This window comes from Rhincodon typus, chromosome 29 (assembly GCF_021869965.1).
Source record: "Rhincodon typus isolate 14 chromosome 29, sRhiTyp1.1, whole genome shotgun sequence".
In the NCBI taxonomy this organism is placed as follows: Eukaryota; Metazoa; Chordata; class Chondrichthyes; order Orectolobiformes; family Rhincodontidae; genus Rhincodon; species Rhincodon typus.
Window position 1 is genome coordinate 9,664,711 of NC_063360.1, and position 16,187 is coordinate 9,680,897.

At 42.7% G+C, this 16,187-nt stretch overlaps 1 protein-coding gene across 1 annotated transcript in view; it reads left to right on the plus strand.

Moving 5' to 3' along the window:
* The first annotated feature begins 226 nt into the window (after positions 1-226).
* The window catches only part of mpnd (MPN domain containing), a 48,915-nt gene continuing 32,954 nt past the window's right edge, over positions 227-16,187 (plus strand). The window contains 6 exon segments of the mRNA XM_020522110.2: positions 227-325; positions 328-414; positions 417-465; positions 9,301-9,512; positions 10,908-11,138; positions 15,903-16,056. Coding sequence (XP_020377699.2) covers positions 227-325; positions 328-414; positions 417-465; positions 9,301-9,512; positions 10,908-11,138; positions 15,903-16,056 — 832 coding nt within the window.

The following is a 16,187-nucleotide window of genomic DNA, read 5'->3' on the forward strand; positions in this document are numbered from 1 at the left end:
CCGAAACGTCAGCTTTCCTGCGCCCCCACCGCACCGTGACGCTGCGCTCCTCCAGCTCCACGTTCTGCGACTCCAGCACCTGCGGTTCTTGGCTGTCCGCGTTTGGTAATGTGGTGCCTGACATACAGGATGCAGGGCTGGATGAACACAGCAGGCCAAGCAGCATCATAGGAGCAGAGAGGTGAGTGCGGCCGGAGACGGAGACTGCAGTGTGTTTGGGAGATGCATGAGGCACGTGGGCCGTGATCACGTGACGCAGCGGCAGATTGCTGGATGTTTCTCCGCCCAGTGTCTGGTCTCTCTCTCTCTCATCAACAAAGCTGCTCTCTGTGGAAGGAGAGACCCTCACACACTGCCCCTTCTCTTCAGTTCACCAAAGCGCAAGGACTAAAGAAGAGGAGACAACCTGCAACAAGAACAAAAATTTAAAAAAAAACCAGGAAAAGAAGCTTCTGACAGGAATGGGTAAGTCTCCCTGCCTCTGTCACGTTAACGGTTAGAATTGATTGTAATTCTTACACCTGCTTCGCCCCCTCCGCCCGCGTTTGTGTTTTTGATCGACGGCACCTTTGCTGTCTTTGGAGATTTTTGTTCCAGCCCTTCCCCTTCCTCACCCCTCAATCTAAAAGTGAAACCAAAGAGACGAACCCAAGTGTCGCTCGGTTTGTTACAAAGGGAAAGGCGCAGGGCGCAACCGAACCCGCTGCTGCTGCTGTGCGCGGATGGACAGCCGCCGCAGCCAATCGGTGGCCCGGCTGCGGCTCGCCGCCGTTCCAGACGGCCAATGGGTGTTTGCTAGCTGCGGTGGGCGGGGTTTCCCTTGAGCATCAAGCTGGGTTGCAGTGTGGTGTTTGTGTTCTGGTTTCGTATTATTGTACACAATACATCCTGTAACCCTTCTTGTGGGGTGGGGGCAGAGAAACAGATTTGGTTTGAATCCTAACTCCTTGCTTAACTTCCCTCCTGTCAAAGGACCAGGGATTTTTCTTCTTTTTTTCAATTCTGTGGCTTTATTTTTAAGCTTTTCAAAATTCAAATAATTCAGAACACAGCTGCAAGGTTAACTAATTCTAGAGAAATCGTTTGGAATACATTTGCACAGGAAGTTCTCCTCCCCCATCTGTGTTAATTTATTCCAGTAGTCAGTTTTTTTAAAAAAAATCAACTGCCTTAAAAAGCTGAAATGACAATACTTCTCAAAAATCATTTTTTTAGTGTTGTTTAAAATTCTCAATAGCATTTACCCTACCAGCAGAACGTAAACAGTTTATCATTTGCAGTATGGATCAGAAAAGATGTGCAATCACATGGACCCTTTCACAACCTAAAACATTTTATAGCCAATCTGTTTTTTTTGAAATGTAGTCTCTTGCAATATGGGAAGCACTGTAGCCAATTATTGCACAGTAGGCTAATATGGTAATGAATATATAATCCTGCTGTAAAAAGAGAAAGTGCAGGAGAAACTCAGCAGGTTGTAGTAACAAAGAAAATAGGAACAGTAGTAGGTCAGGAAGCAAAACAAAATCTCAAAAGACAACAATTCCTGACGATTGAGAACACAGACCAGGCAGAGGGAATGAAGTATGATTTAAGAATTACAATTGCTTCTTATTGTTAATATGGCACAAGGTCTGGCAGCATCTGTGGAGACAGAAACAGCCCGATATGAGTCTTTATATCAGACTTAAGTCATTAACTCTGTTCCTTTCTCCGCCAATGTTCCAGACCTGCTGAGTTTCTCCAGAGTTTTTCTTTTTATTTCAGATTTCCTGCATCCACTATATTTGGCTTTTATGTAACCTTTTCAATTATGTAGGTTGAAGGATAAATATTGGCCAGAATGCTGGGGATACTCCCTGGCTCTTTGTCCCAATATTGGGTACAGTATTGCTTACATCTAACAAAGCAGACAGATGGGGCTTGGGGGTCTTGATTTAATGTCTCCTCAGTAATACTGCACGCCCCACTGTGCAGCACTCACTTAGTAGTCTGCCTTGATTTTAATGATCGGGAGCGGAACTTGAACTCTTAACCTGTATTTTTTTTAGAAGGAGTGCTAACAAATGAGCCATGACTGAAATTAGCCATGGTATGAAATTTAGAGCAAGAAACTAGAGCTGAAAGACTGGCTAGCCTTAACTACAGTACCACGTACAGTTCTGGTGACTGCAATGCATGAAGGATGTGATTGCAGTCTAGAGAAGATTAGAATGATGTTGTCTGAGCAAGAAGATTATCTCTGAGAATCAATTGTCTAGGTTGAGGTTATCTTCTTTGGGATGAGGGAGACTGAGAGAAGATTTAACTGAGTTGTATAAAATTATTAGGGGACTCGATTGAGTGGATAAGAAAGTCATAACTTTCTTAGGAGAGAGGTCAATAACCAGAAGGCGTACACTTAAAAAGTAACTGGCAGGAGGATTAAAGGGGAGTTGTGGTGAAATCTTTTCAGAGTATTGGGGTTTAGAATTCTCTGCTCGAAAGGGTGGAACGCTCAACATGTAAGAGCTTATTGTATTAGCCAAGAGCTCTAAAATAAGAGTAGATGCCTCGTTTTGGTCGTGTAAATTGCTCATATTTTGAAACGGGTAGACTTGTATGTGAGCTTGGCTTCAGTTCTCTCTAAGAGCTCACCTCCCACACAAAGGTTAAGTCATTTCAAAGAGCAGAAGGAACTTTAGGATGCTGTGAAACTGTAAGCCAGTCCTTGCCGCTGCCTTCAGGAAGTGGAGAAAAGAAGTGAATCTTGCCTCTGAATCAGATATCAGATATCAGATAAAATAGGGTAGTAATAAAGGAGTCACAGGCACCAGTATTCAAGTCAGACATTAAACAGTAATATCTGTTTGATAGCATGAACTTGTAATAGGAAATGGTGAGAATGATAATCCAGAAGAATAGGATCTAGTGGGCCATCTTCATCTATTATTATTGCATTGTATTTACCTGTTTAATAAACAAAAATGATAATCAATCAGGTTTTAACACACCTTTGGGGTTTATAATTGTCTTCAAATCTGGTTAGATTAAAAATCTCTTCTCGGTGGCTCAGTGGTTCGCAGGGCTGCCTCACAGCTCCAGGGACCCGGGTTTGATTTAACCCTTGGGTGATTACCTGTGTGGAGTTTGTGCATTCTCCCTGTTTCTGCGTGGGTTTCCTCCCACAGTCCAAAGATGTACAGGTTAGGTGGGTTGGCCATGCTAAATTCCCCATAGTGTCCAGGGATGTGTAGGTTAGGTGGGTTAGCAATGGGAAATGCAAGGTTGCAGGGATAGGGTAGGGGCTGGGTGGGATGCTCTTCAGATGGTTGCTGTGGACTCAATGGGCCATATGGCCTGTTTCCGCACTATAGGGATTCTATGATTCTATGAAAAATCTCTTCAAAAAAACAAAGATATCAGCAATAACATGTTCCATAAATTCCATTTCTGTAGCATCAAGTAACCCTTCAGCCAAGTAGGTAAGTTTCCTGTATGTCGTCTTAGCCATCTAATCAACCTGACCTCGACTATTAGTACGCTGTGGACATGCACTCCAAGGTCATTTTCTTACCTACACTTCAGTGTATCCTGTTATTATTTGGTAATCTCTTGCCTTGCTTTACCTTCCCAAATATATTACTGTAAATCATGGCAGAAGTGTCAGCCTGGCGCATAAGATGACGCATTTTTTTCCAGTCTCAAAGATCATGTTTTACATACACATTGACACTTCACTTCTGTTTCAGCCACAACATGCTGTACTCCCAAGAATAGTTAGCCTCAGTTTTTCACCTCATGAAAGTTTCAACTTACTGGCAGCTGATTACTAGGTGTAAGGGATCAAGCAGATGAAAAAGACCGTGTGTTGCAAGTATATATGGGAATTGAAGACATTCCCACTTTTTTTGGTGAGATGCCAATGACATTTCAAAATAGTGACCCCTTATACTTGCTGGTGATTCACTTTTATACTCGTCGTATAAAAACCATGTATTTAGAGGCTTCAAAGGTTGACTTGTGTGCTAATATCTGTGGTACCAGCATATGCAAGCCTTTTCTCAACACCTATTCCCAATCAATGATCTTGAGCCTAGCTGAATTTTCCACAACGTAGCCTATCAGCACCCTCTCTCCTCCACTTGACTGAATCAGAGGTTTAGTAGTTTGGAACTTGAAGTTGTTGGAATATATAAGAAAGAGAGGCGTCCTGTTGAACCACATAAGATTTTTTAGAGGACTTGACAAAGTACATGTAGACAGGTTGTTTCTCGTTATGGGAGAGATTAGGACCAGAGGGCATACTCTGAGAACAAGGGGTGACACATTTAATACAAATGGGAAAGAATTTCTTCTGAGTGGTGAATCTGCTGATTTTTGTTTTTTAACCATAGAGGGCTGTTGGAGATGGGTCATTTAAGTATTTTCAAGACTGATTCTCTTGCCATTTAAAAATCAATCTCCATGGTAATAGGGAAAAAGACAGAGATGTGGAGTTAAGGATTATCTGATCAGTCAGGATTTAATTGAATAGCGGAGCAGATTCCATGGGCTGAATGGCCTACTTTTGTTCTTGAGGTCTTAAGGCATGACCTCTCAGGATGATATTGTCAGTACAGTGCCTTTTGTGTTGACCTGTGGCTGCTAGGAGTACCTTTTCACTATCTCAAACTCAATTCAGAGATAGTAAGAACTGCAGGTGCTGGAGTCAGAGATAACACAGTGTGGAGCTGGAGAAACACAGCAGGCCAGGCAGCATCAGAGGAGCAGGAAAGTTGACGTTTCTGGTTGGGACCCTTCAGAAATCGGGGAGGGGGAAGGGAGCTCAGAAATAAATAGAGAGGAGAGGAGGGGTGGGGCTGGGGAAGGTAGGTGGGATGGTGATAAGTGTGTGTTGGTAGGCAGTGACGGGAGAAATGGATAGGTGGGAGAGAAGATGGACAGGTTGTGTCAGGTTAAGGAGGCAGGGATGAGAGGGAGGGTTGGTCATAGAATGAGGCCGGGGGTGGGGAGATTTTGAAACTGGTAAATTCACGTTTAGGCCATTGGGCTGTAGGCTCCCAAGGCGGAATATTAGGTGCCGTTCCTCCAGTTTGTGGGTTGCGTCATTGTGACACTGGAGGAGGCCCAAGATGGACATGTCACCCAGGGAGTGGGAGGGGGAGTTAAAATGGTTCGCGACCAGAAGGTGTTGTCGTTTGTTGTTTGTCATGAACAGAGCGCAGATGCTCTACAAAACGGTCTCTGAGCCTCCACTTGGTTTCACTGATGTAGAGGAGGCCATATCGGGAGCAGCGGATGCAGTATACCATATTGATGGACGTGCAGGTGAACCCCTGCCTAACGTGGAAAGTTTGTTTTGTGCCTTGGATGGAGGTGAGGGGGGAGGTGTAGGGGCAGGTGTAGCACTTCCTGCAGTTGCAGGGAAAGGTGCTGGGGGTGTCGGGCTAGTGGGGAGTGTGGAGCCGAGGAGGGAGTCGCAGAGAGAGCAGTCCCTACGAAAGGCAGATAGGGGTGGGGAGGGAAATAAATCGTTGGTTGTGGGGTCGGATTGTAGGTGATGGAAGTGGCGGAGAATGATACTTTGGATGAGGAGATATGTAAGACACTTAGAGACAATGGCAGGATTGACTGTAAACCACTGGACTCCCAGATGAAGGTAAAGAGTCTTCCACTCCTCTTTGGGCTGTTTTATTTTTAGAAAAACATTAATTGTAAACATTGAGTTGCTTAGGAGTGATTGAAAGGGAGGATAATTGATTGTGTTATAATAATTGATGAGTTGATAATTGATTTGGTTAAGAAATTGGTTGTGCAACTGGGGATAACAACTAAGGAAACTGGATTAGTTTTCTTACTGGCAGGATGTAACTGGTGCAATCCAATGAGGAGGTTCACTGGATTTGATTCCAGGGATGAGCAGTTTGACTTGTGAAGAGAAATTTGAGCAGTTTAGGCCTATACTGTCTGGAGTTTAGAAGAGTCAGAGGTGATCTAACTGATGTACGTAAGATTTAAAGGGGATTGACAAAGTAGATGTAGAAAAGATGTTCCCTAATGTGGGGGCAATCTAGAACAAGAGGCGGTTTTTTTGGGCTAAGGAGTAACGGATGAGGAGAAATTACTTCTCTCAAAGGATTCACTACTCAGAGAGTAGTGGATGCTGGGACATTAAGTAAATTTGAGGAGATAGATGACAGATTTTTAATTAGTAATGGGTTGAAGGTTATGGCGAGTGAGCAGGAGAAAGGAGTTGAGGCTGAGGTGAGATTGGCCATGATCGTATCAAACGGCGGAACAGGCTCAAAGGACTGAACTGCCTACTCACGCTCCTAGTTCTTATGTTCTACCTGTGTTGGTACCTCAGCTATTCGTTGTCCGTGTTAATAACTTGCATAAAGGGATTGAAAGTCACAATTTCAAATTTGTCAATGGCTCAAAGATTGGCTGGAGTGTAGCTGGAAGTACCACAATTCAAGCACATAGTGATAAATGAATTTAAATGTAAACAAAGGTGAGATATTCCAATTTGGGACGTAAAGAGCTAGAATAGGGTACTTTCTAAACGGTGAAAAATCTTCATGCCATGGGGTCCAAATGGATTTGTGCGACCAGATATATAGATCACTAATATGTCATGAGTAGGTACAGAAAAAAGTCAAAAGGCCTCCTGAAATAATGGCCTTTAGACCTAGAGGTCTAGAATATAAGAGAGTGGAAGATGTTCTTCAACGATACAAAGCTTAGGTTAGAACCCAGCTGGAGAACTGTGAAGCAGTTGTGGGCAGGCACCACATCATAGGGATGATATATCAACCTTGGAAGATGTGCGATGTCATAGTTTTACCAGAATGGTACCTGACCTGCAAGGGTTAAATTATGAGGTGAGATTATACAAACTAGGATTGTGTAACATGGAATTTAAAAGGACTTAAAGGAAGATTTGATCAAAATTTTCAAGCCATTAAGGGCAAGCCAGGGTTGAGAAACAACTTCCACTGATTATCCTTAGTTCTAGACTATAGTCAACACATTACAGCCATACAGGTAGTTCTCCTGTATCATGATAGTTGCATTCTTAGGTGACCTTGCATTGTAGAAAATCGCGTTATTGGGAAATCGCTATGCTTGTAAAGCAGAAAGTTTGCATTATACAAACAGCACCCACTATTCATCAATCGCTTGACAGCCGATTCGTGTTTATAAAACATGCGTTATAGCAGAACTACCTGTCACTTTTCCAGGAGTGAAATTACTAACAATTTCTACATTCCTCTGTAAACAGCAATTGATACTAATTCAATTATTCATTTTATAATTTTTAATCTGAGATTGGAGTTTTGTTTGCCAAAACTACTTAAGAGTAGGGGAGAAAAGGCTATTTGGAGATGGATTATACATCAGTCATGATTTTGTTGAATGGCAAAACAGACTTCACAGTCTAAATAATGTTCTTCTGTTCCTATTCCTCGAAGGAAATATTAGTTTTCTAACTAACAATACCACTTGAGTTGCATATCCCTCTTCAACATCCTGTGAAAATCTCTGATCAGCTACAGCATTTTTTTGGATTGCTGTGTGAAGTTTGAATATTATGATGTGCCACTAATCTCTACACCATTGACACTTTTCCATTTTATTTGCTGTTAAATGTACAAACCCCCCTGGACTGAAGTGAAAGTCCAGAGAAAATGTCAAAATCTACAAGTAGCAGACTGTGAATGACTTGCATTTACATATTTCAAAGGGAAAGAGAGAATTTGGATTTTGAAAGAAAAAAAGCTTTCACAACCATTTACATGACCAAAGCACTTCTCAAGTGTATTTACTACTGCAGCATAGGAAACCTGGCAGCCAATTTGCACACAGCAAGATCCCATGGCAATGTTGTGGTAATGATTGTGGTGCTGCTTAAGGGATAAATATTGCTCGGGAGACCAGGACAACTCCCCTGCTGTTCTTTGAAAAGGTAACACGGCAATTTTCACATCCAACTGGGAGGTGAGATAAGACTTTAAAGTCTCTTTAGAAAGATGGCATTTCTGACAGTGCAGCATTCTCTCAGTATTGAACTGAAGTGCAATCTGGATTTAATACTTAAATCTTTGAATTGGAGCTTGATCCTGACCTAGAAGCAAGAGTACATCCCACTGAATTATGGCTGATGGTGGCGGAAGAGAACAAGACAGAGATGCTTAGGTAGGAGATTCTAGAGCTTTGGGGCTAAAGTAACAGAAAACCTTGCTGCCAATGTATGGCACTGAAGATGAGGGATATGTAAGAGTCTGGAATTGGAGGATCACTAAATCTTGGATGGATGAAAAGTTGGGAATTGTAAGGCTGGAGGAGGCTAATGGGGAGAAAGTGTGAGGCCATGAAGGGATTCGATCACAAGGATGGAAAGCTTTGAAATCAAGGCGTTGCTGGACAAGGATGCAATGTAGATCAGTGCGTATGGCCTGTATTTGGCGCACAGCCTCAATTTAACCTCTTATTGAAAGTGTTTTCAGGAGTACAGCTTTTGTTAACATTCTAACTACGGTGTCGGCCTCACTACCCACAGCTTTTGTTAACATTCTAACTACGGTGTCGGCCTCACTACCCACAGCTTTTGTTAACATTCTAACTACGGTGTCGGCCTCACTACCCACAGCTTTTGGATCTAAAGGCAAAAAATCATAAATTGAGCTGCACTGATTGAATCCTACTCAAAGTTTGCTCCAAGTTCTTTAAACAATTTCAATGTTTTAAGTTAAAACTTGCTCACCAATTAGGAGATCAGATTTAGTCCTGAATAATAAAAATAAAGTAATTGGGCCTTTAAGTCAGTAATGTTGTCATCACAGCTATCACTGAACTGCAGACATTTGTATTTACCAGAAAGGTGAATTCTTCTTTTCCCCTTCCTCTGTTTCCCTGCCTCTCCCAGAGGCTGTGATCTGTGTTGAGTAATGGCTCTTTCCCAGGCTTTAGCTGCCCTCTGCTGCTTCTCTTAAGTGATCATTCCTCACATGATTGTATTGTCAGGTAAGGAGCAATACACCTGAGTCCAGTACAGTCTTCAACCTCACACTGCATTTGGGGCCAAATGGAAAGCGATTGGGAGTGGGTTTGTTAGATATATTTGTTTTCTCTATCCCTATCCCCATGGAACTGACGCTAATTTCAATGGCCCTTTGCTGGCACAGCCAAAGTCAGCTACCTCTGGGCTGACCAGGGCTTCCTGAGGATAATTGGCTAAGTATCACACTGGACGTTGCAGTTGTCGACTGACACTAAAACCACTAACCATTTTCATGACTGTGTCTTTGTTCCTAGCTTCTGACCCGTCGTCACCCGCTGTGGAGGAGGGAGTTGAGGATGAGGAGGATGACGTGGATGTGAACCTGGAAGAGGCAGAGAATGGGACTACTGGGAAAATGCACAGTCCCCGGGGAACTTTGCTCACTCGTCGTGGGATTACACTGCGCGTGCTTCTCAAAGACCGAGTCATCCAGCCAGGAGAAGGCCTGCTCACCATTCACTATTTAGTAAGAAAATAAACTAACCACCTCTTTGCCCCTCCGCTCAGCTTTGCTCATTGCCTATTGTGAAACTCATGGGCTCTCAGGATACAGTGTCACACCCTTTGCCCAGCCACTGCTACCTCACACCAACTTCATTTTCACATCTGAGCCTGGAATGGCTGTGACTGAGGCTGCTTTTTTTTTTTGCACCTAGGGCTGTATCTGGGAGGGTTAGGAGTCGCATCTAATCTTTCATTCCATCAGCTTGTGTTTACTACGTAGTTGCTTGCTGCCTTTGGATTTTTCTTTGGTTTTCTGATCGAAGACATCATCCCCAACGAGGCAACAGCCCTTGGAACGACCCCTTTCAAAGCCCCAGGTTGAGGAAATTCAAACAGGGTGAATTAGTAAGGTAAGTGTAGAAGGGACAAAGTTGCCTGAGCTTCAAGGGCTGAACAACCAAGCACAGAATGATGCCAGCAGACAGCATAATTGACCACACACAAATATACAAAACAGGAGGCAGGAATAGGCCATTTGGCCCATTAGCTGCTCCACCATTCAACATGATCATGGATCATCCTCTTTCTCAATGCCATACTCCTGGGCTTTCCCCAGATCCCTTGATGCCGATAATGTCTTAGAAATCTTTGTATTTCATTCTTTGTGTTCAGTGACCTGGCCAATACCATCTAACGTGGTAGAGAATTACACAATGTCACAATCCTGAGTGAAAAGAATTCTGCTCAACACCATCCTAAATGGTATATCCTGAATCCTCAGACTGTGACTTTTCTATCATCTCTGTATCCAGTTTGGCCAGCCCTATCAGAATTTTAAACATTTTAAGAGATCACCTTTCATTCTTCCAAACTGCAATGATTGCAGGCCTAATTGACTAAATCTCTCTTCATGTGACAAGCCTGCTGTCCCAGAATCAGTCTGGTGGACCTTGGCTGCACTCACTCAATGGCAAGTATATTTTTTTTCTTGGGTAAGGAGACCAAAACAGTGCACAATACTCCAGATGTGACCTCGCAGGGCCATGTACAGCAGCAACAAGATATCTCTGCTCCTGTACCAAAACCCTCTTGTATACAGACTTATCCTGGGCTTTTCCTGCATCCATTTCCAGAAGAAATGCCGTAACCAGATCTTTGTAGCACTTTTCTTCTTCTGAGTACTGGTTCATGGAGTAGTTCAGCCAGTTCTAACAACCTGATCCTCAAAGGGAGGAAGCCTAAAATTATAGTCAGCTCTATACCAGTTAGTGCGCTTAATTAGGGAACCTATGTTTCCTTTTTCTTTATTTTGTCAGGCATCGAAAGAAGTCATATGAATAATGCTGTGGGTGAAAAGTTGTTTTGTGTCTATATAACTTGTTGGCTATTGATTGTATACTTTCCTGTTTCTTCACAGGGGAAGACGTTTGTGGGGGACCTGTTGCCTGACGGGAAGATCCGATGGCAAGAAACCAGCCAGATTTTCAACTCTCCCAGCGCATGGGCCACGCACTGCAAAAAGCTCGTCAACCCAGCCAAGAAATCTGGCTGTGGCTGGGCCTCTGTGAAGTACAAGGGACAAAAACTGGATCAGTACAAGACCATGTGGCTAAGGAAGCAGCAGCCGCCACTGCAGGCTGTGGAAATGGTATGGTTCACAAACATAATGGAGTCTAATGAAGAGCTCTGAGTTTTGGCACTGGAGTTCCGTTTTGGGGAGAGGTGGTGGCTAACGTGACTGGGGACGTGCGCCGGGTTTAAGTGTCAACATGGCAGCCGGACAAATCTAAATTGAAATTTTAAGTCTGGGATATAAAGCCATTCTCCATAATGGAGACCATGACAAAGTTCATCAGATATGTGTGCTTTTTTGCGAAAAAAAACACGTCTGGTTCACTAACGCCCTTCAGGGAAGGAAATCAGCCATTCTTTCCTGGTCCAGCTGACATGTGTCTCCAGACCCATAACAATGTGATTGACTCTGAACTTTCCTCTAAAATGACCTAGTAAGCCACTCAGTTCAAAGTCAATTAGAGGTCCTAGGGAGTGTTGCCAAACAGAGGTTTTGGGACAGAGGTTCATAGTTCCTTGAAGGTGGAGTCACAGGTAGACAGGGTAGTGAAGAAGGTGTTTGGTACACTTGCCTTTATTGGTTAGAGCTTTGAGTAAAGGAGTTGGAATGTCATGTTGTGGCGGTACAGGACATTTGGTGAGGCCACTTTTAGAATACTGTGTTTAATTCTGGTCTCCCTGCTATAGGAAGGATGCTGTTAAACTTGAAAAGGTGCAGAAAAGATTTGTAAGGATGTTGCCAGGGTTGGAGGGTTTGAGCTGTAGGGAGAGGCTGAATTGGCTGGGGCTATTTTCCCTGGAATGTCAGAGGCTGAGGGGTGACCTTAAAGAGGCGCTTAAAATCTTGAGGGACACGGATAGGGTAAATAGCCAAGGTCTTTTTCCCAGGGTAGGGAAATTCAAAAGGGACCTAAGGGGCACCTTTTTCATGCAGATGCTAGTATGTGTATAGAATGAGCTGCCAGAGGAATTGGTGGAGGCTGGTACAATTACAACATGTAAAAGGCATCTGGATAAGTACATGAATAATTGGGGTTTAGAGTGATATGGGCCAAGTGTTGGCAAATGGGACTAGATTAATTGAGCGTAGCTGATTGGCATGGATGAGTTGGACTGAAGGATTTGTTTCCTTGCTGTACAACCCTATGACTCTACATTGCCAACAGATGCTCATCTTACAAGTGGCGCGCACATCCCATGAAAGCATTCTTTTAAAAAAGACACCATTGGAGGCTAAATGGGTTCAGGTCCAGCCCACATCAGCCTCTGCCATCCTGTTTTAAGAGTTTTGGCAAACTCAGTCCAGTTCCTCATTTATAGAAGCTTTAACTAAAATTGTGGAGGCCAAAGCAAGTTCAATATAGAATTAAAAGATAATTAGAAACAGAAATGCTGGAAAGCTGGAGTAAACCCCAGATAATATTCGATCAGTCAGTCAGCATTTGTGGAACAAATGGATCAATAGAAAGGTTATGGCTCAGAAAAAGGCCATTCAGCCTGTTGTGTCTGCACCAGCTGAATACAATAGCTGCCTATTTAAATTCCACTTTCCAGCACCTACCAGTAGCCTTGCAGGTTACAGTGCTTAAGGGGCAGATTCAGATTCTTTTCAAATGAATTAAGAGTATCTGTCTCAACCACTGAACTGGACAATGAATTCCCTTTCCCACTGCCAACTCGTGAGGAAAGACCTTTTTCCCCATCCTCTCTAATCCTGTTGGCAGTCACCTGGAATCTGTGCCCGGGGTGATTGATGTCTCCAATCCTCTCATTATTCTGTACACTTTAAGTCCTCTGTTTGAAGGAAAACAATTATAACTTATACAATCTTTCCTCTTAGCTGCAATTTTCAAGCCCTGGCAACATACTTGTAAATATCCTCTGTACTCTTTCTAGAGCAACTATGTTTTTCCTTTAATGTGACCAGAACCACACCTAAAACTCCAGGTGTGGTCTAACCAGTATCTTCTCTAGTTCCGATATTATATCCCTGCTTTTACAGTCAACATCTGTATGACGTTACCTCTTCTCCTGCACATTAAGGTCTCACACTTCTACCCTTCTCATTACCCACGAGTTTATTGTATATTCTCTTGCTTTGTTTGCCCTCACCTAGCATAACTTTGCACTTCTCCAAATTGAATTTAACTTGCCATTTTCCGTCCTGTCAACCAACCATTTGGTGTTATCCTGCAGTAAACGGCCAATTTTTGTGTCAGTTGTAAGTTACCCAATCATGTTTCCAACATGTCAGTCTAAACCATTAATATGTACCAAGAACAGCAAGGGACCCAATACTGAGCCCTGTGGAACACCACTTTTAAAAACTTTCCATTTGCAAAAATATCCATTTATCATTTCCCTTGTTTCCTGTCAATGGACAAAGTGTGGATCCAACTCGTTAGATTTGTCTGTATTCCATGGGCTTTGAATTTTCTGCATGTGGGACCTGGTCTACATGGATTTCAGTAAAGCATTTGACAACATCCATTGCACTACTCTCATTAATCCTCCTTGTTCCTCCCTCAAAAAGTTCAATGAAGTTAGTAAGACACAACTTTCCCTTAAGAAAACCATGCTGACTTATTTGTGACTACTCTCTGCTTTTCTAAGCAGCAGTTAATCATATCTCTCAGTATTGTGTCTAGTAATTTGCCCACCACTGAGGTCAGATTGACCCATCTATAATTATTTGGCCTATCCCTCATATCCCTTTTTGAACAATGATACTACATTTGTAGACCTGTCAACCTCTGGTATCTCACCTGTATCGAGTAAAGATTATAAGCCTAGGAGACAATTCATCTGGCCGTGGTCATTTATCTACCTTTATGGAGGTCAATGTCCCCCGTATTTCCCTTCTCATTATGCTTATTTTATATAATATTTCACACTCCTCCTCTTGAATGCCTGCACCATCCTTCTCCTTTTTGAAGACAGATAACATACTCATTCCTGCCCACATCTTCTGCATCCATGTATAACTTACCGTGCACATTTCTGATAGGCCCAGCCCTTTCTTTGCTCTTAATGTGTTGATAAAGCATCCTTGGATTTCCCTTAATTTTATCAGTCCGTAGCTTTGTCATATCCTCTCTGTCTTCCTAATTTTTACTTCACCCCTGTACTTTCTATACATGGGCATAGAGACGTATGGCACGGAAACAGACCCTTTGGTCCAACTCGTCCATGCTGACCAGATATCCTAGATAAACCTAGTCCCATTTGCCAGCATTTGGCCTATATTCCCCTAAACCCTTCTTATTCATATAACCATCTAGATAACTTTTTAAATGTTGTAATTGTACCATTCTCCACCACTTCTCCTGGCAGCTCATTCCATATGTGCACCACACTCTCTGCTTGAAAATGTTGCCCCTTCAGTCCCTTTTAAATCTTTCCCCTCTCACCTTAAACCTATGCCCTCTAATTCTGGACTCCCCCACCCTGGGGAAAAGACCTTGACTATTCACCTTATCTGTGCCCCTCATGATTTTACAAACCTCTATAAGGTCACCCCTCAGCTTCTGACACTCCAGGAAAAACAGCCCCAGACTGTTCAGCCTCTCCCTGTAGCTCAAACCCTCCAACCCTGGCAACATTGTTGTAAATCTTGCCTGAACCCTTTCAAGTTTTACAACATCCTTCCTATAGCAGAGTGACCAGAATTGCACACAGTATTCCAATAGTGGCCTAACCAATGTCCTGTGCAGCAGCAACAACATGATTTTCCAACTCCAATACTCAATGCACTGTCCAATAAAGACAACCATACCAAATGCAGCCTTCACTTTCCTATTTACTTGTGCCTCCACTTTCAAGGAATTATGAACCTGTACTCCAAGGTCTCTTTGTTCAGCAACATGCCACAGGACCTTACCATTAAATGTATAAGTCCTGCTCTGATTTGCCTTTCCTAAATGCAGCACCTCACATTTATCTAAATTAGACTCCTTCTGCCTCTCCAAGGCCCATTCGCCCATCTGATCAAGATCCTGTTGTACTCTGAGGTAACCTTCTTGGCTATCTGCTACACCTCCAGTTTTGATGTTAGCTGCAAACTTACTAACCATACTTCCAATGTTCACATCCAAATCGTTTAAATAAATGACAAAAAGCAGTGGTCCAACACGTTATTTTGGGCTGTATCTGACTTGGGAGTGATTGCAGAAAGTGTGATTTACTCAGTTGTCAGAAAGAAATTGCACAGTGTTAAAGTGTTGTGGCAAGGAGACCATAATCTCTTTTGCTTATTTGTAGCAGATGTTAATTTTATTGTTTTCCTGGTATGGCGTATCTGAGGACATTCCAGAATTAGTATTCCAGTAAATGTCATCAAGTCTTTAAATCACTTCTACAGAATAATCTGTTTGAATGGCTATTGCCAGCTTTTGATTGTGATAAAGATGTGCATCATGTTTGCTGGATCTACTCGTTGTTGTCAAACTTATCCTTCGAAGCTTTGTTGGATGAAAACACAGCTGTGTGTATCACTGAGCTAGGCCATCTGAGTGGGCCCTAGTTCCACTTGCAATCTGTGATCTCTGCTGTCTTCAGTATACCTGTGCTGGAATTGGGAGGAATCTTGTCCAGCACTCCTGCTCCTGATTACTAAAGTGATTCCTGTGCTTGGAAGTGGATGTGTAGACATACGTGGTCCTTGTTGCTCTTGAATGACAGCAGAATTGGGGTTATTGAAAGAATGAGATGCTAGGGCTTGCCTGCGGTTTACAAAGGCATAGAGCTAACGTCTTCAGGAAGATTGAATTGATGAAAATTTGACAGTAGATTTTCAGATCCTGGGTGAAACAGTAAGTTAATAGTATTCTTTCCCACACAGAATTTGGCCAGTGAGGAAGATGACGAAATTCCTGAAGAGGAAGACTTTGAAAATCATAGCAAAAAGATCCCTAAATCAGATAATCAGGTCAAGAAAGTGGAAGAGAAAAGCAAGAAACTACAAGCTAAAAGCTCTCAAGACTGTAGCCTGATGGGTAGCATATCTCTTTTATTATTGTTTTAAAGTATTTTGCTGTTTGCTCTAATTTGTTTTTCTTTTAGAGGAACGCAGAGTGGATGCAGTATATACTAATGAAAAGTATACACTTGTGTGTAATGTTTAAAG